This window comes from Terrapene carolina, unplaced genomic scaffold, assembly GCF_002925995.2.
Source record: "Terrapene carolina triunguis isolate 2854851 unplaced genomic scaffold, T_m_triunguis-2.0 Scaffold69, whole genome shotgun sequence".
In the NCBI taxonomy this organism is placed as follows: domain Eukaryota; kingdom Metazoa; phylum Chordata; order Testudines; family Emydidae; genus Terrapene; species Terrapene triunguis.
Window position 1 is genome coordinate 47,977,101 of NW_020664420.1, and position 27,879 is coordinate 48,004,979.

At 42.3% G+C, this 27,879-nt stretch overlaps 1 protein-coding gene across 1 annotated transcript in view; it reads right to left on the minus strand.

The window, feature by feature from the left end:
- The window catches only part of TMEM161B (transmembrane protein 161B), a 71,613-nt gene extending 48,039 nt beyond the window's left edge, over window positions 1-23,574 (minus strand). Inside the window, exons 1-2 of the mRNA XM_024199624.3 lie at window positions 23,504-23,574; window positions 961-1,064 (exon numbers count right to left, since the gene is read on the minus strand). Coding sequence (XP_024055392.3) covers window positions 961-1,064; window positions 23,504-23,506 — 107 coding nt within the window. The 5' untranslated portion in view covers window positions 23,507-23,574. The remainder of the gene's footprint in view (window positions 1-960; window positions 1,065-23,503) is intronic.
- Window positions 23,575-27,879: the final 4,305 nt, after the last annotated feature.

The following is a 27,879-nucleotide window of genomic DNA, read 5'->3' on the forward strand; positions in this document are numbered from 1 at the left end:
GTACTGAGGCTTCCCTCTGCGTCAGGGGGCTCCAGGCCCGATGGCTGCAGCACTGCCTCCATCAACAACTGCTTCAAGCGAAAGTCTCTCTCTCTTTCTTTGTTGTAGGCTTAAATGCCTTGCAAATCTTACACCTGTTTTGTGTGCTTCCCCCAGGCAACATAGACAGGAGTTGTGGGGGTCACTAACCGGCATAGGCTTGTGGCACATGGCGCAAGCCTTAAACCAGTGGGCCTGCGTCATGCCCTGCGGCCCGGGGCGGGTGCTGGAAGCCTCCAAGCACCTAAACTATCAAGTGTCCACAACAATAGAATGCTAACGAACGGAGAGCAGCTAAGTACTCTAAAGCTAAGGGATTCCTTCTCATACGAGAGCAAGAGGTTGTTCCAACGCTGCCACGGATGGTAAGAAGGAACTGGAGGGGGTCGGGGCAGCGGGGGTATATATGCACAGCGCAGTGGCGGTGCTCAGGCGGGGGCCCCGCCGGCCCAATGGGTACCGCTATGGGGAAAGTTTCCGACGTTCGTGCACGCAGCGCGCGCACACCTAATGTGGAATGGACGTGAACAAGCACTTGAAGAATCATTAGGTACACAGAGTCATTGCAGAGAAAAGTTGATCACTGTGGGAGAGCAAGAACTAAGCTGTATTTTAATATTAGAAAGTGTCGTACAGCTCATCTCTCAAAGAAAAAAATGTCAGCCAACTAACAGCACGCTTAACTGTATAACAACCTTAACACAGTTCCTTTACAATGAGAATTTCATTATATTTTCAGTCTATGATCTGATGTCACAATATTATAATCTTCTACATCAGGTGCAAATGACGCAAGTGGTTCCATTCTGCTGGAAATGGTTGAAACCTTTCCTGATTAGTTTAATTTTTCCATTTCTAGACTCTATAACAAGTGTCACCACATCCATATATACTGTAGCAATTAGTTGTTTCTTATCTTACCTGCCACTACAGAGAAGCCAACGAGCTAGAGAATAGTGAGGTATGATCTTCTGAATGACACTAGCCATCACCATGGTAACCACGAGCTGTACACCTATCACACCCTGTGGAGGAATAAGTTAAGTCAGTATATGTAAAAATGCTGAAGTACAGACTTCTTATATTTTAAAAGCAACCTTTCATAGGAAGTCTAATGAAGGCTTGTTTTGTTTTTTTTTTAAACGAGAGGCTTACTAACTCAGTTTCATTAAATTCTCTGAGACTTGCTACACTCAGTCCTAGACCTGTTCTAAAAAAGGCATTGCTAGGCCATGGGACCAGTAATAAATGTCCTGTCTTCAGCTCATGAATCCTTAGCAGTGGCAGATTTAGAGTTAGTGGGGCCCTGTGCGCAGCTTCATTTTCAGGGCCCTCCCCCTCAGGACCCAGACAAGAAAAAACACTCTCTCATCTCCCCAACCCCCCATTTTTATTCTTTATTTTCTTCAGCCTCCAATATTATAAGTAATAGGAAGTAAATGGCAATACAGTGAGATACCTTGATTGGGGCAGGGGTTGGAATACGTGTCGTCGGGCTCTGGGCTGGGGCAGGAGGTTGGGGCATGGGAGGGGATGAGGGGTGCAAGTTCTGGGAGGAAGTTTGGGTGTGGGGTGCAAGCTCTGGGCTGGGGTGCAGGAGAGGTCAGGGGGCAGCACTTACCCCCTACCAGGGGCCGCAGGGACATGCCAGCCGTTTCCCTGAGCGGCACAGAGGGAGGGAAGCAACGCAGGCAGGGAGCTGCCTTAGTCTTGCTGCTGGCACATCTCTGCACGCCCCTTGGGGGGGGGGTGCAGCACGCAGAGCCACCCCCCCCACACACCAGGGGGCGTGCAGAGATGTGCCAGCAGCCATTGGCTTCCAGAAGCGGCATGGGGCCACCGGGCACGGAATGCTGCGCCGCCGGCAGGGACTCAGGGGCAGGTTGTCAGATGAGATTTGTCCTGCATTTTGGGGGTTCCCCGTCACTGGGGGCCTCGTGCCACCACACTGTTTCATGGTAAATCCGCCTCTGATCCTTAGTGCTAGAAATGCATCCAAGAATGCAAGGATTTCTCTTTCTAGTGGTACAAGCCATTTATTTCTGACCAATGGCATTTCACAAGATATGAGACCTTAAAATTATGTCACAGATTACCATCTTGTTTTTTGTGCTTTCTTCAATTCAGACATGATTTTAACAACTGATACTTCACAAACCTGCTAGAGCTAACAATTTATAACATCTGTAAGAAAGCTGGAATTCCAGCTTTCAAGCAGCATAAAGCAGTTTTTCCCAACTTTAATGATTCAAGGGATAATATAAAATCATGTTGGAATTTTGACAATTGAGGGTGTAGGTGGAGAAAGGAAAGAAAAAAGCAAGATGTTAATCGAGGTGGCACACTATGTGGTCACTAAAACTCTGACCACATAGCCTGTAACTCTTTGGCAAGATTAATAAGGTCTTCTCATCCCTTGTCCTTGACCAAGTTTTGATCCCTTGCTATTTGAACAAAAATTCATATAAGATCACAAAAGCTTTTTTAAATTAAATTTCACTCTATGCAACTTTCATGCTATAACTCTTTTCCTTAAAGTTCTACACTAAAAATTTAAATGCTTTACAAATTGTAATTCCAGTTCTGTTCTTAAACACGCAGCTGCACACCCCAAAACTTGTAAAATCAAATATTAATGAGTTCAATATTAGGATATGAGTATATCAACTTGCTTATTTAGCATTTGCATATTTGCTGATCTAAGCAATAGCGTTCTTAGTAGCCAGATGCAGCCCTCAGAGACCACTGCTGAATTTGATTAGCAGGCACTCCTCGACAATGTGTATCATGGTTTGATCTGCGCCACAGCTTGGATTCCTCTAAGACCCCAACGGTGCTTGCTGGCGCACAGAGGCCTTGCCCAGTCCAGAATTGACTAAAAAGAGCCCACTAACGACGTGGCAGGTCAAAGCTGGGCAGGTGAGCAGTAGGGTCTGTGATGAGGAACTGATTGACGGATAATGTTAAGCATCAGTTTTCCCGCCACAAGGACTCTGTTGTCACATGATGGCGTGGCAGCCTCAACCACAGTGGGTGTTGTGATGAAAGACATGCAGCTGATGGACCTAAAAGGTCGTTGAACAAGGGCAAACTGCAGTTGGCAAACTGCTTGAGAAAGTATGTGCCAACCCAAATCTCCCTCGTGATGTAAAGGGGAGCAATGTGGCTGAGAACTAGAGGCCATGAAAGATGAGTCGGTCGGAGAGTTCCTGTGATGATGCACATTGTTGAGCTGAGTTGCACATCAAAAAGTTTGGTGTGTGCCGATCGACTCCATATTGGCACACAGCACTCTGCTATTGAATTTGAGATGGCAAGGACTGAGGTCCATAGGGTTGGTGCATCCGCTCCCCATGAACGAACCTGCCAGTTTGCTGCGAAGGTTGTTGCATGTATTGACCTTTGCTGCTGCCTTGTTCAGGTGACTTTTGTATGTAGCGTTCAGTCCAGGGTCACACCTAAGTAAACAGGGTACGCTTCATGCTTCAGCTTCTGGCCATTCATTATGATGTTTAGTTCCCTCTTAGCAGTGGGTTGGTGGAGGTAGAATGTGCTAGAGACTGTCTTGCTGGTGCTAGGCTGAAGGCGCCATGTCTTGCTATAGTTGGCCAGCTTTGCAGCATCGTCCCGTGGGGTTTTCTCCAGCGCAGAGAAAGTCTGAGCCTGGTAGCCCGCAGCATACGTTGTCTGCATAGATGAGCTTCTGCCACTGGATTGGTGGCAGGTCACTGATGTATAGATTTAAAAAGTTTGGGGCTTGAACAGATCCCTAGCATAACCCGTTCATCCGTTTTCTTCCAAGCACTTGTTTTCTCACCCACATGCACCCTGAACCATCTGGCTCAGAGGAGCAGTTCCATGGCATTAGTAACCCAGGGTGGGAGGACTCTTGATATTTTAACAAGTAGACCCATGTGCCACACCATATCTCATGCTGCAGTGAGGTCAAGGAAAATAGCGCCTGTTTTCAGATTTCTTTGAAAAGAGTTTTTGATTAATGTGGTTAGAGCAAGTACTTGATTGCATGTGCTTAGACCTTATTGAAAGACTGCTTGCTCGACATTCAAGATGCTCAAGACATTCAACACCACCACTGGTGTTATTCACTGTAAAATTAGGTACTCTAGAACCTTGAGAGACAGAGAAAGCAACGATATCAGGAGACAGCTTGATGCCAAGTTTGGGTCTTTACCAGGTTTTGGGAGGTCAATAACTTTTGACATGCGCCAGATTTTCGGCAGTCTTCCTTCATTGGTGACCCTTGTGAAGAATTGAGCCAACCAAGAGCACATGGGCCAAGATGTTTCAGGAACTCTGGAAGGATGTTGTCATAGCCAGCAGTGGTGCCAGACTTGATGTTATATAGCACTCTGGAACTGCAAAAAGTTCAGGGAAAGCTCTGGATTTGTGCTGCTGCGTAAGACCGTCCACTCACTCAGGACTCAACTATTCATTTCTTTTTCCAAGTACGTCTTTCTCCAGGCGAAGCAGGTGAATGGCTACTCTCAGATGATCAGCTTGGTTTTGGTGACTTCTGGACTACTCCAAGGCGACAAAGTAAAACTCCAGCATTTCTGTCTGGAACAAGTAAAGTTCAGGTACTTTGTCTTTTCCTTTCATCAGGCTCAGCAAGCACAGCTCAAAGTTTCAAATAAGTGGTCGGCCTCGTCCAGGTCATCAGTTGATTTGTACTGCTTGAATAGAGTGGCAATGGATCAGTATTCTCGTCATGCCACCTATCAGTACCTGGCACAGTCCAGGAAAGCTAATGATCCTCCTAGCAAACAGAATTCTGCAAATTTATACTTGAAGAACCCTGCATCCGACACTTCTGCTAACCCTACGAACGTGCAATCCCGCAGCTTCCACACCATCGGGCCTACACTCCAAGTCTTCCAACTGAATGTTGAGACTTCATCTACAGCCAAGCGGCACTGAATTAGAGCTCTTGCTCAATATATCAACTGACTATGTTAATAGAGCCATATATATAAAAAGTATACATTACTTTTAATATGATTTAAGCATCTTAAAACAAATAGGTTAAGATACTATAAAAATATTAGGTGAGATGAAGGGAAGAAATCAGTTTAATAAATGTGGAACTAAAAAAAATTCTACTTCTAACAAAAGATGGATTGAACAACATACTTCCTCTGAATTCTCAGTGACTGAGGCTCCTTTTAGCTTAGTTGCAAATAAAACCTTCTCTGGAATCAAGTCCCTGCTCTGAACATTTCCTGGTCAGCCTGACAACTTCCCATTGTGCAAAGAATCCGCTATCCCTCATCTGTTTTGCTTATTAAGTCCCGCATCCTTTGAATTTGTTACTATCTTGAGAAGTTCCATCAACATTTCCACAAAAGAGTGTTTTATCAGAATATCATAGAATCACAGGACTGGAAGTGACTTCAAGAGGTCATCTAGTCCAGTCCCTTGCACGCATGGCAGGACTAAGTATTATCTAGACCATTCCTGACAGGTGTTTGTCTAACCTGCAGGCGCCAGTCTTCTCCCCCACCCCCGTCACAGGCCCAAGGACTCCCTCCCTCAGGGGGTCCCATGGGGAGGCAGATCAGCATTCTATATTGCTAACGCAGTTGTAAGCATCGCAAGGCATTGGGGGGGGACGGAGGGGGAAGGTCAAAGGTATAAGTGTGGAATGGAAGATTCCCTTGCAGGGAGCGAAAGGCCAAGAGGGGGAAGAAGGAAAAGAGCAAAGAATGGGTTAACTCGACACTCCAGCTCGCTCAGTCAAAAAATAAAGCACCGACTCCGGCCCAAGGCCGCAGCTCACAGCAGACGCTCGGCTGCCTGCCAAGAAAGAGCGGGGCCTGGATTCCCCTCTCCCTCCAACCAGCCGTAAGAAAGAAGGATCCAGCTGAACGGACCTGCGGAGGCAGCCCAAAACAAACAAAACAGCAAAGGCCAACACGGGGGAAAACAAAGTCCCACCGGTGTGTCTGGAGCCGGTGTGTTTTAAAAAAGTTGAGAAGACCACAGAAAGTCGGTTTGGACTGGTACAAAGAGCATCAGGAGCAGAGGTCCCTGAACAAAACACCCCCAAAGGGAACCCAGGACTTAAAACCCTCCCGAGAGCTGGAGCAACTCGGAAATTACAGTGGACCCCGGACGACCTGGGCCCAGGACAAAACTCCGATCCACCCTTTCCCCTCATCTTCTTACGTTACACCCAGGCTTGGCCAGCCATGGGTAGAGCATGTGTGAATATGAAAGTGTGTTAGGGCTTGGGGCACTAATGCTTTCTTCCTTCCTCTGAGTGATGTGGGGAGCACCCATCACTCTCCGCTGTTATTTTATTAATAAAGCTTTAAAATTTAAACCCTTGGTATGTTTCGTCATCTCCTCCCCACATGGTCCTGTGGCCTCAGCCTAACCACCTGATGCCTCAGGCAGATTGGTAACTGAAATCTGTCACACACATGCCCACCAATTGCCTCTGAGGCCTTTTCCTTACTGGGGAAAAGAGGTAGGTTTTCAACCCAAATTAGCTAACACAAGTTAACTAATACAAGGTAAAATCCTCATGAAAACAAGGCAGTTTGTAGTTTTCACATAACATACCAGGTCCAGTGGGTGGTCTTAGGTATCTGTATATTTGGGTGTCGGTTCTCACATCCACACAAATTCATCTCCTTAGTCAAGTTATCGTTATGAGACATCACCAAACCTACTAGGTAATTTGAGTCCATTATGCACATGATCAGGAATTATTGTCACTGACTGTCCAAATAGAGTTCCTCTTTCCCCAGAACTCACCAAAACACCTTTCATACCAGATTAATGCTTTGTTTCTCAAAATGGAAAAAAACTACAAAGAAACATCCTATATCAAGTCTCACCATTGCATGGTGTGTTTTGGGGCATTAAAAGTAACTATGTGGTTCATAGGTTTCAAAGTGGTAGGGTTTCAGGTTTGAGACTCCAAATTTAAATTTTCTTTTATATTCTGAACATCTTTCTGGATTATCTGCGTAAAATACACTAAAGCAAAGGCTTGCATAATACCCTCATGCAACATGGCTAGCAAATAGTTCCTGTATGTGTCACTATTCAGCATGGTGTAACATGACTGTCTTGATCTAATTTGTGGACAGGTTCGCCTAACTATTTTATAAAGCCCCGTGGTGTGGTTTGAGAGCTTCCCAAAATGATGTGTATGCATAAAGGTAAATATATTTGTTTTTCTCTGTTCCTGATTTTTTTTCTAGAGAAAGAAGCATATTTTATTTATTTTGAAAAAAGCTTTGCAGGCAACCTTTATACATCATAAAACCCAAAAAGGATACACCTCCTATTTAAAAACAAACCTTTTTCGGTTACTTTTTAAAGGTTTTTTTTTTTTTTTTTTTTTTTAAAAACACAAACAGATTGAGAACAGTCATGGGTTATGGCCTTTCAAGTTCCACCTTTGCCAGTTTGGAGTAAGATTTTATTTTATATATAAAAACTGTAACTTATATAATTCATTCTTCACTCGGGTTGTTGTATTTGAGCTATGCTTTTTCACAATTGCAATCTTGGTAAAGATATGTAACGTACAAAGGCTTTCCGCAACCAGAGGGTGACTTTCAATCTTGGGCACCATATCCTACCAGACATTTTTCTACGATTTATTATGGGTAAGATATTACTTGCAACCATTTTTTAATCTTAAGATTTCACTCTGCACTACCCAAAAATACGAAGTTTGTGACTTTAATGTCATGCTGCCAAACAGATTGTAGTTTACTTCTCACCATTTCACAATACCACTACTAGTGACTGCATTCAGTGGTTTAACTTAAAGGTTCATGTTTCAATATGTTGAAAAAAATCCTGATATTTCAATAAAGAAGCCATGAGGCCCTTGACAATTACTTGAAAGGCATTCCCCCTTGAATCTGTGAAGAAGCATAACACAAGCACATCATCGGGGAGAACTTATATAGAACATTGTATATCTTACCATTCTACTTTTGCCAATTTTGGGTAAGGCCGTAACCCATATTAATTGGTAACTGAAGGTGTTAAAGTAAGCACATAGTGAAATAATCTGAATAAAAATCCTTTCCTCTCAATTGTTTCTTTCACTGACTTGGGATGTTGTTTTACTAGCTCTCCAGTCATCACAGGATTTATCTTCTAAACCAGGGGTCGGCAACCTTTCAGAAGTGGTGTGCCGAGTTTTCATTTATTCACTCTAATTTAAGGTTTTGCATGCCAGTAATACATTTTAACATTTTAGAAGGTCTCTTTCTATAAGTCTATAATATATAACTAAACTATTGTTTTTAAAATGTTTAAGAAGCTTCATTTAAAATTAAATTAAAATGCAGAGCCCCCCGGACCGGACCCGGGCAGTGAGAGTGCCACTGAAAATCAGCTCGCGTGCCGCCTTCAGCACATGTGCCACAGGTTGCTTACCCCTGTTCTAAACCAACAAATTTGTAAGTCTCTCTTTGCAGGTAAAAGCTATATTGTACTCAGGATGCTGGCATTTTTAAGCACTGATACAGAAAAAAAAAAAAATGTACATTTTCCCAGAAAAGATGTTCCCTAAAGTCTACTGGGGCAGACAAGATCTGAATTTCTAATACAAAAAGAAGCTAAGAAAAATAAAAAACTTTCCAAGTCTCATTTACGGATAAAGAAACAATATTTTTTCCCTGTAAGTCCAATGTGGAAGCTAGCACAGCCATTATGTAGCACTTCACTCTAATCTTTGTGACCTTTTTGCAATATAATTGTGGTACATTTTACATACAAGCCAACCACTCAATAGTTGAAAGACAAGCTATGATGTTATTTACATTTTATTCCATAAATATACATAACCCCCCAATAAACTGCATGTGTGCCATAGAAGCAAACAAATACAATAAATAAAAATGCTCAAAATTCAGAAGTATCAATTTCTGAAAGGTAAGAACATTTGGCAAGTAAAATTCTATACAAATAGAGACCTTATAGGGAGAACTTACACTGTAATAATCCTTTTTTCAGAAAACTACATATAGATTCAGAATTGGTCAACAAAAAACACTGCTTCAATACTAATTTATATCTGAGCGGTTCTCTCTCTCTCTCCACTACCCTTAATTACAACTCTGTACTCCAAGTGACAGCAGGATTTCCAGGAATTTGAACATCATGCCTACAGAGCCTTTTACCTTCAGTTCACTGATATAAACCCAGACCAGGTCAATGGTGAACATCTTACAGCTGTTCCGAGGCATATATTAAATGAGTCAATCAGGTATCCAGCAAACAGAACCCAAATCACAAAACTGCCACCAATATTGACAGGCAGCAGAGAGACCAAAGATTGAACAGGAATGGAAACTGAACTACGATTTTAGCATAGAAATGGTACTTTCAAAAATCAGATTTAAGACACCATGGCAAGGTAGAGTGGGAAAGTTTACAGTCCCACTATGAGTATTATACCTGTTCTCTAGATCAATCAAGTTTCAGATATTTGGACTATTTTTCATACAAATCATACACCACTTTTCACCTTACTAAATTTGTATTGCTCCCTATTCCCAACTTAGAAAGCCAATATTCTAAAATTAAATGTCATCGACCATGTGAACCATGTAGCCAAGAACAATAAAGTCTCTTTTGCTTGCACAGGATATAGCACACCTTTCATTAACAGTCCCTTTAATGGAATTTTGCTGGGAAAATGCATATGTGTTTTTCATTGTTAGTGCTGTCACCTATGTTAAGTTGCAGGGTAGCCAGGGCATGGGAATTTTCACCACTTTGTCTTACATAGGGTTTAAAATGCTAGCAGCTGCCAGTGCATTATTTACAGAAGTGCTCTTAACAATGAAGCTCAACTCATGTGGGCAAGAGTGAAGTTTTAGTAAAACATAGTCCTAGCACAGACAAGACTCTTCAAGGTTCCTGATGCAGCCTCCTATCCTTGAAGGACCTCTAAAGTTGGAAAAAAAAAAAAAAAAAAAAAAAAAAAGAATGAAAAGGGAAGGTAGAACAAAGTGTATTCCAGAGATCATGACTTTCACATCATTACTACTGTAAAAAGGTACATAGAACTTTGATAAGTTAAAAACAAAGTGAACAGAAGTAAAGAATGAATAATTCAGATAAAGCTGCAAAACACGTGTATCACTTATCTCAGACACGTAATTGTGCTATGTTTACAAATGAAATAAAATAAAATGTTATAGATAAACACTTACCTAACACAAGTTCTCAAAGTACTCCTCTCAAAAGGACATTTCTATATCCTTATTTTATAGTGTGTGGTTGGATTAAGTAAGCATTAGATAAGAATTAAATCCAAGCGTACCAAGTAAAGATCACCAAAGTTAATAGTTGTATGCCAAGGCTCCATTTCAACCTCTCTATATTGACTTTGTCCAAGGTCATTTTCAGACACAAGAACAATCTAGGATTTTTTCCTTTTGATCTCAAACATACATGTTTGGCTTTGTACCTAAAGACCAGATCCTGCAAACACTTAACTTTAAACACAGGCAATTCCATTGAAGTCAGTGAACTACTTGCATGTTAAAATTAAGCTCATACATAATTGTTTGCAAGATCAGGACCTTGACTGAGAATTAACATGGATACCCACAGACTGCCAAACAAGAAGACCACTATATTCCTGAGAAACTGGCTAGTGGGATCCATAGCAAACTTACAATATCATCCCTAGAAATACAACTTCAACAAGAAACTCTTTGTAAATCCACAAGTCTCAGAAATAAGATTCTGAAGCAAATGCACAAAAGTCTTCTTTGAAGTTTAATTCAGAACATACATTTACTTTAACTATACTTGCAAACCCACACAAAAAAAAGCTGAAAAACTTTCGAGTAGTAGAAAACAAGTATTGTGCTGCATTTTCAAGGCCACCAAGGCTCTTAGTAGAATGTAGTGCAATATCCTATATCTTTTCCAGCCCCAATGATGCAACAATATTTATGGAGGCCAGAAGTTACATGTGATTGGGGGAAGGAGGGGTAGAGAAATGCCATCTGACCAATGATAGAACATTTCCAAATTAAAAATTACTTCCCTTCCGTTCAGTTCAAGGTGGGGAGGAAACAGTGGCAGTATATGGTCATGTGTATTACTGACTCAGAAGCATAACTTTTTATTTTGAATAGGATGTACTAGCATTTAATATTTATATTCCAGTAGCTAGAGGCCAACCAGGCTGGGACCCTAGTGTAGTAGATGTTCTACAAACACAGAAAATGGCAGACCCTTTTGCAAAGAACTTAAAAAGGAGAATATATTCTATGGATGAGACAAAAAGAAGAGCTGATCTACACTAGGAACTTACATTGGTATAGCTAGTTCTCTCAGGGCTGTGAATTCTTCTGTTGACCTAGCTACTGCCTTTTAGGGAAGTAGATTCCTTGTACTGATAGGAGAACCCTTCCCACCAGCATAGGTCACGTCTACACTGTTGCGTTTTAAGTGTAGAAACACTAAGACAGGGGTCAGCAACCTCTGGCACACGGCTCGCCAGGGTAAGCACCCTGGCGGGCTGAGCCAGTTTGTTTACCTGCCGTGTCGGCAGATTTGGCCGATTGCGGCTCCCACTGGCCGCGGTTCGCCACTCCAGGCCAAATGGGGGCTGCGGGAAGCCGCGGCCAGCACATCCCTCGGCCCGCGCTGCTTCCCACAGCCCCCATTGGCCTAGGATGGCGAACCGCGGCCAGTGGGAGCCGCGATCGGCCGAACCTGCTGATGCGGCAGGTAAACAAACTGGCCCGGCCCGTCCTAAGATGGGTGCAATTCTTAGTCAATCTGGAACAGTAATTACACCTAGCCATGTGCCCACTGTTATAAAGTTGCACTTTTCTGTACGTACAGTATAACATTAATATGGACACTTGTATGCTGGAGCTCGCATCTTGGAAAAGCTCAGAGGGTCTTTTCTTATATTAAAGTATAAATCAAATATTACTCAGTGTGTAATAGCAACCCAAAACTAATGTGTACATAGGTCACCGAGACACCAGGTAGGAAGGACAAGGAAGATAGGGATAGTGATTATGAGAGAACACTTTCATGTAGACATTAACCCCACAAAACATCTGCAAGACAAAGTCATATTATTTCTATCTGACAAGTAGGTTTAGTAAGAGTGTCTTTAAAGGCAATTTAAGTTCTGTATATATTAAATGTTAATAAATCTAATTTTGAGAAAGGTAACTGCATCTTAGGGTCCTTCAACATTCTCTTGTTGAACAGTTTTCCTGTTTTTTGTTGCTTTTTTGTCTCTACTGTTGTGTAAGACAAAGAACCTGGGAGCACGAATAGACTCAGTAAGGGATGTGCAAGCTCAAAGTTCTCTGATGTGCATGCATACCCACCAACAGGCTCACACAGATATTTGAAAATGCTTGCAGCCATTTCCTATCTGAAGGATGCCACCCCTCTAGAGACCCACAGAAAAGTGCTCTCTGCTTCCCAATGATATCACCACCACCACCACCTGCTCCTCCTCCACACACCACTGTGGAGGTGTTCTATAAAGAGATTTGAAGAAGAAAGGGATTCCGGTGTCCTCCTGCATCTCATGCAGACACCTTCGTGAATTATTTAATACAGCGTTTATCACCAAAGTAAAAAAGCACCACCTTGCTCCCACTCCAAAGTCCTGGGACTCTGGGCACCAGTGTGGATAAAAATAGGGTGATTTTTTTATTTAAATTAAATACAGATTTTTAAAAATGTCCCTATTTAAAATTACATTTGAAATTATGACAACCTATGTTGAAGCCTAAATTTACAATAATCTATTAAAATCATTTAAATTAAATTAAAAAAAATATATTAAGCAGTACATGTCTGCTGCCAAAGTTTTAATAAGTAAAACTACTGATCTGGTGTAAGTCACTGGCTAAGCACCTGGAAACAGAATCTGACAAAGCTTTGGATAGCAGTAACCAGATTTGGATAGCTGTAGCCTCTTCTGCATATTCTCTTCATTTCAGTTTATTCAACTAGTTCATTTCAATAATGAGTTCATTCAAAGTTAAGAAACCAACTGGGAGTTGAAAAAGCAGAAAAAAGTTTGTTTTCTTCTTTCAATCTATGATAAGAAGTAGGTGTGAGAAGATGAGATCTACTAGTTCTAAAGTCCTGAAGGACATGGTGACCAGAAACAATCAGTTCAATTCACTATAGCTAATGCTTCCTTCGTTTAATAAATCAGTTTTAAAGGAAAAGCAAGTTTTGATAAGAAAAAAGTTGATCAAAAAGTTTATGTATCCAGGCATTTAAGGTAGTTTTATTTAACTAATAAAGCAATTTTAAATTGATGTTTTAGTGCATTTTTAATTGGATTCAGTTTCCATCCGGATGAAGCTGGACACAAATCACAAGTTAAGAATTAATCATCCAGTAAATAAGAAATGCATCATTCATCATTTTCTAACACAATAAAAAATGCAAAATTTAAGAATCTAAATAAATGTAAGTTAAGCTACATAATTGCTTAAATAAATATGTATAAGTATAGTACATGCACCTGGTTAGCAAAAAGAAGCCACAGATTTAGTGTAAAAGCTAAACCAAGTTGCAAATCAACATGTTTTAATGGTTACCAGCAAATGAAAATTAAATATGTCAAAAATGGCATTACCTGTTTCCAAGTCACTGATAACTCGGAAGAAAATTATCTTGAATGCTTATGGATCAATGTCCTAACAGATAAAGCACAAGATGAGATATTAAATGGTGTCTGCTACAGACCACCAAATCACAGCGGCAAACAGAATGACCACCTCCTTACAAATCTATCTACAATGCATAGGAAAAAACTGCATAATCATGGGGGACTTCAACTGGAGTGACCTATGCTGGAAGTCTCATGCTGCCAATAGTAAAACATCCTTGGACTTTCTAAACATTATAGAGGACCATTTCCTAATTCAATAAGTGCTGTAGACAACACAGGAGAATTCTTTATTACAGCTAGTCCTAACAGATAAAGAAAAACTGATCACAGAACTAAGCGTTAATGGAAGTTTAGATACAAGTGATCATGACTTGATCACATTTGTAATGTGCAAGCACAATAAAGTCTCTAGACTGGTAATATATATACTTGGTGCTTTAATAGGGCCAATTTCACAAAGCTGAAAACAATTATGAGTAAAACCAGCTGGGATGAAAATTTGTATCAGAAAAATCTGAATGATAATTGGAAATCATTTAAGAACACTTCACTAAGTGCCCAAAGAGTCAATCCCACATTTCAGAAAGAAGGCTTTGCTGGTTAAAAATAAATAAATAAAGCTGAACTAGTTTAGAGGGGAGGTGAAGTCAGCTATAAAAAATAAAAATAATATATAACAAATGGAAGAAAGGGGAAATAGACAGTAATGTTTATAAATCAGAAGTTAGGAACTACAGAAAATTGAGAAGGGAAGCCCATAGACACAAGGAGAAGTCTACAGCCAACACAGTTAAAGACAATAAAGGGTTTTTAAAATATATTAAGAACAAAAATAATTTTTTTTCACATCTTAGCTCATAGATGGAAACGGTAGAATTATCAATGACCTCTTCATTATTAATAAATATTTCAGTTCTGTATTTGAGGAAACACAAACGATATAATCTCATTCTATGGTGATAACACACTTTCTATTCCCTTAGTAACTTTGGAGGACGTTAAACAGTAGTTACTGAAGTTAGACATTCTTAAATCAGCAAGTCCAGATAATTTGCATCCAAGAGTTTAAAAAAAGGGGTTGAGGAGCTTGCTGGACCATTAATGTTGATTTTCAATATGTCCTGGAACACAGGCGAAGCTCCACATGATGGGAAGAAAGAATGTTGTGCCAAGTTTTAAAAAAAGTAAACAGGATGACCTGGGTAATTATAGGCCTGTCAGCCTGACATCAATCCCGGACAAGATAATGGAGCATCTGATACATGACTTGATTAATAAGGAATTAAAGAGGGGTAATATAGTGCCAATCAACATGGGTATATGGAAAATAGATTCTCTCAAACTAACTTGAGACCCTTTTTAGATGAGATTATAAATTTGGTTGATAAAGGTAACAGTATTGATGTAATATACCTAGCTTTCTGTAAGGTGTTTGACTTGGTACCACACAACATCTGATTAAAAACAAAATATAAAATTAACATGGCAAACATTAAACAGAATAAAAACTGGCTAACTGATGGTTTACAGTGATATTTTGAGACCAAACAATCATCATCAAGCAGGTGTGTTTCCAATGGGGTCCCACAAGGATTGGTTCTTGGCCCTATGCTATTTAACATTTTTATCAATGACCTGGAAGAAAACATATCATCTTCACTGATAAAGTCTACAGATGACACCAAAATTGGGGGAGTGGTAAATAATGAAGAGTGGACTGATCACTGATTCAGAGCCATCTGTATTGCTTGGTCAACTGGGCACAAGCAAACAATACGCATTTTATTAGGACTAAATGGAAACATACATGTATGAACAAAAGATGGGGGACTCTATCCTGGAAAGCAGTGACTGAAAAAGATTTGGTGGTCATGGTGGATAATCAGATGAACATGAGCTCCCAGTGTGATGCTGTGGCCAAATGAGCTAACACCATCCTGGGATACATGAATAGGGGAAGCCACAGTGGGAGCAGAGAAGCTATTTTACCTCTATATGTGGCACTGGTGCAACCACTGCTTGAGTACTGTGTCCAGTTCTGGTGGCCACAATTAAAGCAAGATGTTGATAACTGCAGATTTAAGAAGAGCCATGAGAATGATTAAAGGGTTAGAAAACATGCCTTACAGTGATAGACTAAAAGAGCTCAATCTATTTAGCTTAACAAAGGGAAGATTAAGGGGTGAGGATTACAGCCTATAAGTATCTAGATGGGGAACAAATATTTAATAATGGATTCTTCATTCTATCAGAGAAAGCTATACTACCATCCACAGGCTGGGAACTGAAACTAGACAAATTCAGACTGGAAATAGGGCGTATACTTTTGACAGTGAGGGTAATTAGCCACTGGAACATTTTATCAAGGGTTATGGTGGACTCTCCATCACTAAATTTTTAAAACAAGGTTGGATGTTTTTAAAAGATATGCTCTAGGAATTATTTTGGGGAAGTTCTTTGGCCTGTATTATACAGGAAGTCAGATTCTGGCCTTGGAATGTATGAAAAACTTTTCTTTGGGAACCAGGGTGGATTTGTTCACTAGTCAGGAAGACTCTAATCAGTTTTCTACATAAAAATGCATTCTTGTTGGTTGTTATAACCTTAATACATATTCTTCACAACTCAGAGATAGATGTAGGTTTCATTTTTAGAAGGTACACACTATCCATTTTTAAACAGTGATTTATTTTGAAAACTTTTCAGATTAGTTTTACAGCTATATCAGAAAATGAACGATTGTTTGGTTATTTCATTTACCAAAGGTAACTGAAGCAGATATTTATGAAGTCATTGGGAGGTGAACCATCTCCAATTCAACAGGTTAATAATTAATATTTGGAGGATTTTCTTACTAAGCTGTATTAGGAGGAGAACATCACCAGACAGACATTTAAATTGTTTTATTTAACTAAAACAACAACGTTCTATATTCTGGATTTTCTTCAACAGCAAACATAATATTTTAACAAAACAAGCATATATCCCTCGCTTCTTACATTTATCTCCAGACTTCTTCTGCCTTGTCCAGGTCTGTTCCGCACCCAACAATCTTCTATTCATTGAACTTGTTAAAACTTTGCATTTTTAGAGAGAGGTAAGGGATTGACTCTGTGTACACAAATTTGCAGAGGGACAATAGAGTTGAGGTCTTATTTCTCACCTCTATATATTATTTATTTATTTAAAAACATTTTTGCTGTTAACAAGCATATTACCTCTGGAGAACAAATCCACAGTCTGAGAACTGCAAAACTAAGCATCTCTGATGGTATCTTCTAGACTGAGCACTGAGTCCCACTGGGTAAATAGAAAGATTAACCTAAATAATCTATACAGAAGCCTGTGGAACCCCATAAAATTGGGTCCCTAATCCATGAACTGTTGGAACTCAGCTACAAAACTTTTCTTAAACGTTACATGCATATATTGCCTCATGCTATAGAATCAGAATTTATAATCCCTATTCCATGCTGAGATATCTTTGAGCTATAATCTTAATTAAAACGATCTTTAGATCTGATTTTTTTGATAAAATGCTTTTTGAAGGAAAAACCTATTTAAATTTAAAAAAAAAACTGATTTTCTTTTTTTAAATCATTGATTTTTATCCACCCTGTTAGGAACCACATGCCCATTCCACCAAGCCACCATTTTTGCCAGACACACACTCCATTGATTGCCATGAGCTCCTCTGAGTATCTGGGGGATGGAGAACAGTTTAATATTCAACCCCAAGGCCTGGTTTACACTAGAAAATTAAGTCGACTTAACTACATCACTCGAGGATATGAAAAATCCATACCCTTGAGCAACGTAGTTAAGCCGACCTAACCCCAAGGGTAGACAGCACAGGGTCGATGGAAGAATTCTTCCCTTCACCTAGCTACCGCCTCCCAGTGGATTACCTATGCCAATGTAAGAACTCTTTCTGTTAGCGAAGATAGTGTCTACAGTGAAGCATACAGCAGTGCAGCTGTGGCGCTGTAGCATTTTATGTGTAGACATGCCCCAAGTTTATCACACAAATGGCAAGCGATCCTCCACCACCCACCAAGAGAAATTATTGTTCCAGACTTTTATATCAGACCTTGAATGCTTTTATATTCTCCTAGACTCGCAGGTGATTCATAACTTACTAAGTTTTTCCACAATTCTATTTATAAATAGGCTGTCTGTATTATAAGAAATAGAGTTTTGCTCCAGATGTAACTTAAGGCCATGTGAGCATACAAACAACCTGACTATTTTGTGAAATGAACACTCTCTTGCAAAAGCGGATGCTGGCAATTAAGTGGACTCTGTGGTTATCCTCTGGCCAGAGCTGAAGTACTTTCTATTATATAAGTGGCATCATCACTGAAGCGACTAACCCAGTGACACTGGAAGGACCCTCATAAACACTAACACATAGTACAATGCATTGTGGAATCACCTGCCACAGGGAGAACTAGTCCAGAAAGCCTAACCCAGCTACAATGGAAAGAAACCAGATTAAGTTTTGACATTTAGTAATTAAATCTAAAGTGCCCACTCGCTCATGCTAAATGAAAGCAGAAAGCAAAAAGCCATCCCTAGCGAATATGTGGATGGGGATGGTTGAAGCTATCAATTTCCAAAGTATTTAAAGCTTTCATTTTATTAAAAAAGGTAAATTTCTAGTCTTTGTGATTACAAAGATCTCTTTCAAAACATAAATGGGGCACTATCTTCTCACTTCTGTGGGCAAATATCTAGTACCTCTGTTATACAGCTCTCAACGCTCAGACTGTCTACACTAGGACTTTTGCGCAGTCTGTTAAGCACTAGCAGAGGCATTATTAGCTAGTCTGGCTCTACACCAATGCTTTCCACTGTTGCAGCTGCATTGATACTACACTAGACAAACTATGCAAAGAGTTCTTGGGTGGACACACCCTAGAAAAGTAAAGCTAGCAAAAAACTGTTCTGCTGATGCTATTCAGAGCCCTAAGAGCAAAAGTGAAACTGTCAAGCATCAAGTAAATTTAACTCTCTTCCTAGACACTGAAACTGGGAAGTACAACCCAAAAAAACAGAGGAAAAGGGTATCTGTGAGAAACCCCTCGGGCAGGTGGCTTTGAGGTGCCAGGAAAATGAAAGAAAGTTGCTCCTCCTCCATTCCAGCAGCTGGGAGAGGAAGTGGCTCTCAATCCCCCAAATTACTCAGACATTGACCAGCTTGGATGATGATATGAAACACTAAGTTTTCAAGCAGAGTTCAAGGACAGCATCCTCTGCCCTTTGCAGCTGCTAGGCGTGAAAAATGGGACATACCGGGCTTTTCACCACAACACTGGACTTCACAGCCAGACCTCCTTCCCCTGCATCTTTCATAGTCGGTGGTTTGAGCATTGGCCTGCTAAACCCAGGGTTGAGAGTTCAATCCTTGAGGGGGCTACCTAAGGATCTGGGGCAAAATCAGTACTTGGTCTTGCTAGTGAAGGCAGGGGGCTGGACTTGATGACCTTTCAGAGTCCCTTCCAGTTCTATGAGATAGGTATATCTCTGTACATTATAGTGGCCTCTGGCTAATAGCTTTAGTTTACTGTTTAACAGACATCTGGTAAAAGTTTTTCAGACTCTGGATTGGGTAACAACCACATGGCCAGGGTTATAAAACCAAACACATTCTTATTGCCTGTATGGACAAAAAATACAACTATATTGGATTCCCTACCAAGTTTCCTTAACATGACTATGGCTATGTCTTTGTGCATTTTTACATTGATAACTAACTCATTTGTGATGAATTTGAACAAAAGATGACAAAGATTATGGCACAATGTGTGTTGACTGCACCAGATATTTTAATAGCTAGCAGCACCAGAGTAAAATTCATGCTCAAGTTCTACTATCTAGGATCTGTTGTACTGGATAACATCTAGAGGACGCATTTAATTCTTGCATCAAAAAGGCAGCCACCACTTTCGACCAACTTATCAAGCGTATATGGGATAAAAGAAAATCAGCATTGAGCATCAAGATAAGGGTGTACCAGACATTCATTTTGAGCACACTGTGGAGAGACTTGGACTACCTACATCAGAGGTAAGAAAAGGCTAGACACCTTCCACACCCGCTGTCTTTGCTGTATTCTAAATGTCATGTGGGAAACCAAAGTTCTAACACTGAAATACTTGAGAAAGCAAAATTACCAAGTCTCAAACACAGACAACTCCTTGGCTTGATCATCTGCGCCCGATGGACACGATGGACACATTCCAAAGGTCTTCGGTATAGAGAACCTGCAGATGCTCCAACGCCATTGGGCCAACCTAGGTTCAGAGTCAAGGATGGTTGCAAGAGAAACTTGAATACCTTCAGTGTCAACACTACAAGCTGGGAAGATTACTCCTGGAGAAATTCTGCGCTACTGTAGTGCAGCAGAAAAATGCACCCCTCTGCAGATTTTCTTTGCTTCCTTGCAGAAAATGGTTTCTATGGGGAAGCAAAGAGAAGCTGCACCAGTACTCACTCACCCCTCCTCGGCAGCTCAGACACCTCTGTTTGGGCAGCCAGGGGAAGGTAAACTCACTGGGGTAAGGAGTCTGGGGATGCCCCGGCCACCCAGGGACATTAGTCCCAGCTGGGGCGGGGCGGCGAGGGGGGGGACGCAGAGAGAAGGGGAGGACAGAGACCGAGATTCCCCCTTCCCTGCACAGAGCAGCCGGGAATCACACTATTTTCAATTATTTTGGTAATGTATTTCAAAATAAATACTTGTCAGCAAATAGTTGAAAATGGTGTGATTATATTGTTACAGTGTTTGTATTATTTTGACAATTAAAATATGCAGAATTTTAGAATATTGTGCACAGAATTTTTAATTTTTTGGTGCAGAATTACCTCAGGAGTAGAAGATGCAGATAAGCAACAGGCTACAATAGAGGGCTGTACTGCACCAGAAAGTCATATACACTGAAGATAGATAGCTGACAGAGAGGAAAATGGAGAGATGAGAAATGTAGCAGGCTTCAAGCACTAGCAGCATACCAGCTTCTTCTTCTGGCCCCAGGTTATGCCTGCATTATCGGTGGCAAACTACTATCACTTCAGAATTGGACTTTTTAAGTGCTTGCGATGCTTACACCATTGTTTTTTAAGATGGACGGTTGCCATTCCATCACACAGCTAACTCAATGTAAAATCTTAGGGGAGACAAGACTGTAGTTCTTACCTCAGTGTAACTAGTCAAAGTCAACCCTACACACTCCCATCTGGGGTTGATCCTGCCTACCTCTATCAAGGTAAAAGTACAGAGCCTTGTCTCTACCAGGATTTTATAGTGAGATAGCTAACATTCATTATCTCATTGTAAACACACACTTTCAGCAAGGAAGGCATAGCCCATAGCCTTACATTAAGGGCCTGTCTTCACCAGACTTTTGACTAACAATTAACTCAGGGTACTTAACGTTTGCGAAGGCTTGCATGGACACATCTTCCACATGTGAACTAAGTGATCAAGTCACTCAAGGCACAAAAGTCTGGTGTAAACATATCCTAAGGGTCTCTATATAACTGAAAACACTATGGGGGGGGGGGGGGGGGTAAGTTTACCTTGAAATTAAACTGATAAGAACAGATTTAAAATTTTATTAGAAAATGTTTACAAATAGATGATACAGAGTGTTGAAACTTCAGTTATTAGTCATCGGGGGTAACATACAGAGTATAGGGGGATGTTAGTATTTTGACGTTGTATAGCACATAACACATACAGTCTGCAATATCCCCAATGGGGGGGTACAAGGTGGATGAATCAAGGTAGAGTCAGCAAGCAGTGAGGGTACATCACTTATACAGGGGTTATAGGCAATCATACGTATAAATAAGTGGGCCAGGTAATGAGGATAGGATGACCCTCTTATGGTGGAGTTCAGTTCAGTTCAGTGGGTTCAGGGGATAGGGTCCAACAGAGGAAGTCTTTAGGTCTCTTCCTCATTGTGGGTGCGAGGAGACACTAGTAGACAATGTTTTCACCCCTCAGCTCACAGAAAGCCATACGCTACAACAATGATAGTCAAACAGTGACTAACTCATGATCCATTTGGCTCTCTTAGCTGCAGCTCTCTTTTTGGGCTATGAAATTTTTTCAAACTATATCAGATTTTTAAGCTGCTAAAACTATAATGTTGAATATGCATAAAACCGATTATAAATTGTTACTCCTCTCTTGGCAATATCAAGATCTCTGCTACCAATCTTGATTCAAAGATCTGAATTCTCCATGGAAGTATTCCAGAAGTCTCATGTTCAGTAAGTTAACAAACCCACAGGTTTTTATAGGGTATTTCTTGTGACCCATAGAATAATGAAAATAGTAATAAAGTAAAGATGTTCTTCTGCACATAATTTACCAGAATACCCTACAGCAGGGGGTTCTCAATATTTTTCTTTCTGAGCCCCCCCCCACATGCTATAAAAACTCCACAGCCCTCCTGTGCGGTAACAACTGCTTTTCTGCATATAAAAGCCAGGGCCTGCATTGGGGGTAGCAAGCAGGGCAACTGCATGAGGCCCCGCAAAGCTAAGCTGTTCAGGCTTTGGCTTCAGCCCTGGGTGGCGGGGCTCAGGGCAGCATGGCTTCAGCTTTCTGCCCTAGGCCCTGATGGGTCTAATGCCGGCCCTCTTGGCAGACCCCCTGAAATCTGCTTGCAGCCCCATGGGAGGCTTAGGACACCTGGTTGAGAACTACTGCTTTACACCTCACAACTATTTAATAGAAATCCTTGTGCCTGGGCTCTGTAAGCTGAATCGTTTGAGTCATGCTTACATACCATTGTTTTTTTCTTGAATCTTTACAAATAATAAAAAAAAAATCAGTTTCTGTATAAAAGATGTTTTAGATTCCTCTCTCTAAACAAATATCAAAATACTTACTGCATTCATTTTCAGTCCTGGTCTTTACATGAAAAGTTGCACTTGTGTAACTCAATTGATTTTAAATACCACTAGTTACACAGGTGCAAACACCTAGCATATTCCTTGTTTACAGTTAACAAAAGCTTAGCTCAGTTTAAGTTTACTTCTGGGAGTGCACTACCAGAACTAGATCAATTTTGAAGCAATTCCGTTTGTTTTCAAGCCCTCATGCCTACCCATTCTTTTACTTGGCCACGCCTGCTATTACTTTTAAGTCTCAAACAAAACCTAATGTATTACATTGAAGTTGAATAAACTTGGGCACTCTATTAGTTACTTACAGTGGGTGGATGAAGAAAAGCCAGCGAGAACATACGCCAGTTCCCAGCAATTCATTAGCATGTTGGGGCAGATCCTGGCCACCAAGAGTTAACCTGATGCTCCCCCCACGCCGAAGAGTTACAGGCACAGATGGCGAGACCACGTCCAGAATAACACCCTCAAACCCCAGGAGGAAATGTGCAGCGGTAGTGAAGAAAATCACTTCTCCCTTGGCTCGGAAGCGGAAAACAGAGCTACCTACCGACCATTTCTGCCCCACGCTCGGGAACTAGGCTGAGGGGGACCCCGCCAAACCCAGAGGGAAACACAGACCGAGGAGCCTCTCATGCCCACCCTTCCCACTGCCAGGCTGCGGGACCCGCAGCGGACACAAATCTCCTTCCCCGCGTACCCCACAAGCCCACACGCACAAGACACTGCGGCCCCCACAGGAGTCACTAGCCGAACCCCGGGCCGGGCACCGCGGCGCCCGCCAGCCCATTGCGCTACTCGAACTCAGCCCCCATGTTCCCTGCACGCCCAGCGGGGCCCGGCCTCCCCAGTGCCCTCCCCGTCGCTCACCATGTTCCTGCCGCCTCCCGCTGCCACTCCAGCCGCCCGGCCTCTCCCCGCTCCCAGCACATAAATCCGCGCGTGCCCCGGACAGGCAGCTGCCGAAGGTTGGGGGGGGGGGGGGGGCGGGTCTCGGCGCGTAGCAAGCCAGGCACCGGCCCCGCACCGGCTTCTGCCCGGCTCACACCTCACAAAGGTCACGGCAGGACCCCACAGCCCAAGGACCTTTAGAGTGGCTAAGCCAATTGCCTTCACAAACAGGAGTCCGCACTCCATCCCGCACCAGATCCACTGACTCTCTCGCCTCGCCGGGGCGGCTGACAACACGCAGACAGACAGCCGCCTGCCCGGGGCAACAACAGTAGCTCTGCCGGTTTCTCTCCGTCAGGCGCGACCGGGGCACCCTACACGGCAGAAAGCTCAGGGCGGCGGCGGGACCCCATCACGTGACACGGAAGGTCACCACCAGAGACCCCACGCCGCGAGGGACAGAATGATCTAGGGCGCCCACCTGAGTTCCCAACACCTTCTACCCCGCTACCCTCCCACCCCTGCCCGGCGGGCCCCGTGTGAGGGAGGGGCTGCAGAGGAGGGGCTGGGGCAGTGAGCGCAGGTGGTTAAGGGGGCGGCCCTGGGAGGCCGGATCGGGAGAAGAGGTGTGGGGGGCTGGAGCTGGGCCGCCTGCTCGCATCGTTCTCCGGGGGGAGGGTCGTGAGCGAGGCAGGGGCTGCTGAGCTTGACGCACTGAGGTCACTGGCACAAACAAACCGCGACTCGGAGAACAGGGGAGGGGATGGGGACAGGAAGGTGCCCCTTGTGCGCTTGCGCCGCCCTGACTCCCGCCGATCTTTCCCTTGCGCAGGCGCGCTAAGAGCGGCAGACATCTTGTGAAAGCCGCTGAACCCGGAAGCAGCGTGGGTGTAGTTGGGTGAGAGAAGCGCTTGCGTGGCCCCTGTGGGGCGGGGCTCGGGTGCGCTGCGCGGCGGGGACCTGAAACTTGGTGGACCCAGGGGCTCCTCTCGCTGGGGCGGCGGCTCTCGTGGCTGCAGCCCTCTGCTTGTGGCAGTCTGTGAGCCCTGCTCGGGAGGAGGAGGCAGCTGCATATTGTTTGCAGGGCGCCGGGACAACCGCCCTGCACGTGCATCAGCCCCTGAGGCGCCACCCTGTACACACGCCACGACCCCGTCCCAACCAACAGGTCTGCTCCCCACGCCAGCCCCAGAGGGACGCACAGGCCTAACCACTCCACATTTCCCTTGCACCTCTGTAGCGATCTGCTCCGCCATGCGACTGTGCTAACCTGAGGTGATACAGCACCATGCCCATCACCACAGCACCTAGTAATTCTGGCCCTCAGCACGATCGCCCTCACAACTGCTAGGGTCACATCGTCTCCCCGGCATGTACCCACCTCTATTTGTGACCCCCAAGAATCCATGCCCCTCGTCTTGAAGTCCATCTACTCCCCACAAGTGCACACTCCTGTGGGGATGTGTGATCTCCTTTTCAGCCACCCTGTATTAGGACAATCCCCTTGGTCGTTGCAGGTGATGCTTCAGAACCAGGAGTTTTTACACCTGTTTACTGGAAGAGAGAGTTTTGGGAGCAGAATATTTTGTGATGGCTGGAAATTGGAGTTAGTATATAATACCTTTCCCCAACAGAACTATGAGAGCTTTAGCTTCTCATTAGGGTGACCAGATGTCCCGATTTTATAGGGACAGTCCTGATATTTGGGGCTTTGTCTTATATAGGTGCCAATTACCCCCCACCCCCGTCCCGATTTTTCACCCTTGCTATCTGGTCACCCTACTTCTCACACTCATCCAGCCTGGAAGCAGGCCTATCTCACACACAAGAGAACATGTTCCATCTGCCATCCAGTCTGGAAGCAATTGTATAGTGCACATGAGAGAATGAACTCACGAAACACCTTCCAGTCTGGAAACAACCCTACTACACAGACACAAGAGTGCATTAGGTGCCTACTACATGGTCTAGACCCCCCTCCCAGACACACAAGAAGCAAATGTGCCTACCACCACCTGGCCTGGAAATGTCACCCTGACACACATACAAGGCAGCTCACTCCTCCTTGGCCTGGAAGTAGCCCCTTCCCTGTGTCCCCAATAAACGGTGTTCATGGCCTCCATCCTCTGGTCTGGAAATAGCTGCACCAAGATGGCATTCAAGTTCACCACCACCACCACCACCCAGAAAGCTTCCCACACATACCTGAGAAAGAGAACATGTGCCTATTGTATTGTATCCTAGAGTTTCCTCATCCCACCCCTACACACACAAGAGCATACATACACTCTGCTATCTGCCCTGGAGGCAGCCTATATGCACCAACCTCACTTCTATCTTAAAGCAGCCCTAGAAGATAGCGTGGGTTTACTTTGTTCTTGTTCACTCAGCTTAGCCCACCAAATCAATGTGTGCTTCCTTTGCTTCCATGCTGCCCCAACAGAACATGCCTTCACACCAACACCTGGCTCCAAGAAACCCTTCCCAGGAGAGCACACCCATGTTGACAAACTGTAATTGAAATAATAAAGGGGAAATAATTACCTGTAATCCTGCTTCTTTGATACCATGACACAGGATTCCCACTCTTGAAGCTGAGAATCAAGAATGTGAATTCTGCATGAATGGTGTCTTTAAAGAAAACATTTTCTGTTTATGTACATCTGTCTGTATAAAGACTAACGTAAATTGCCTGCAGAGAATCCCAAAAGAGGGGAACAACAGCAAAATATTTCAAAAACTCAAATTCTCACATATATTAGAAAACTTAGAGACATTCTACCAATCATCATGGAGACTCAAACAGACATTCTGAATTTTTTTTTTAAACACACACCAACCAAAAAAACCCAAACTCAACATTATGAAAAAAGATTTCATTGGAACGTCATTCAGATGTAACATTTTAAAATAATTTAATTCAAAGCATTAATCAAAAAAGGGAGGAGGAAAACCACCTCAAGTTATCAAAATACAAAAGGTATGTACCAACTGAAAAGATATGAATCTCATTCATAATATAAAGCAACAGAGGGTCCTGTGGCACCTTTAAGACTAACAGAAGTATTGGGAGCATAAGCTTTTGTGGGTAAGAACCTCACTTCTTCAGATTCAAGTCATAATATAAAAATATATTTAAAATTGAATAATATAAAAATAATATTAAATTGAAAAGCAACAAATTTGAAAAATATTTTTTAACAAAAAATACTAAAGTATTTTTTAACAAAATGCATAATTAATTTATGGAACTCTGCCACAAGATCTTGCTGGTAAGAGCTTATGATGATTTAAGAAAGGTTTAGGCATTGATAATTAGACCATCCATACACTGACGCCCATCTACACTGAGTGGACTGTCCTGTAAACGTTACATTAGACAGAATGAAAAATATCTTAGAGGTTGGTTTATACTCTAAAACATGAGGATTTATATTCCTTCTAAAATATTTGTCTTTCAATTAATGGTGATTAAAGGATGTAGAATAACAGGCAACACACAGACACACAACTCGACTATTCAATGTAAGCACCATGTGGAAGTCGTCTTTAAGAGGGACTTAAATATGGATTGAATAGGGACTTTGCAAGTGAGCTCAGGAAGATTGTAGCATGGAGTATTAAATGACACTGGTAAAAGCACCTGTGTTCTGTCTATGCTAATGTTTTCTCTAGAACCTGTAGAGTTTTCAGAATCATGCTAGGGTAGACAAGGTCTAAGTGCCTAGGATTAGGAAATAACATCCTTTAAGGTCACTTATCTTGCACTTTTTTCTGAAACATCTGGTATCAGTCACTACTGGAAACTAGATACCAAATTAGATGAATCACACCTGATCCTGTATGGGAATTTCTATGTTCCTATTATCCATTTCAAACAATAATGGGTCCTTAGTTTTGCAGAGTATGACTACATATCACAAAAAATCCTAAGGTTTTCTATGGTGGCTCAGATCCATTCTTCTCAGCCTCTTTTTTCACTTCCTTCCGTTCTGTTTCTTCCATAATGTTAAACTTATTCCTCTAGGTCATCATTGTCTCTTCTTTTCTGGTCTACACAGGAAAAAACAAACCTTGAATAATATGGCTAGGACACAACTGTATTCCAGTGGGGCTGTTCCAATCTAGAACTAGGCCTCAAAGGAACCTTATCATGTACTATGATTCAATTTGGCTTAGCAAGCCTATGACATAACATGGTGTGACATTATCTGATTAAAATATGACCATATAGATCATTATTGCAACCACTTTTATATATTTGCAGCAAATTTTGTACAAGGGTTGCCAAATGAGGTGTCTATGAAAAGGTTATGATTTGCTGGTTATGATTATGCTATCTGTAGGCATGTATC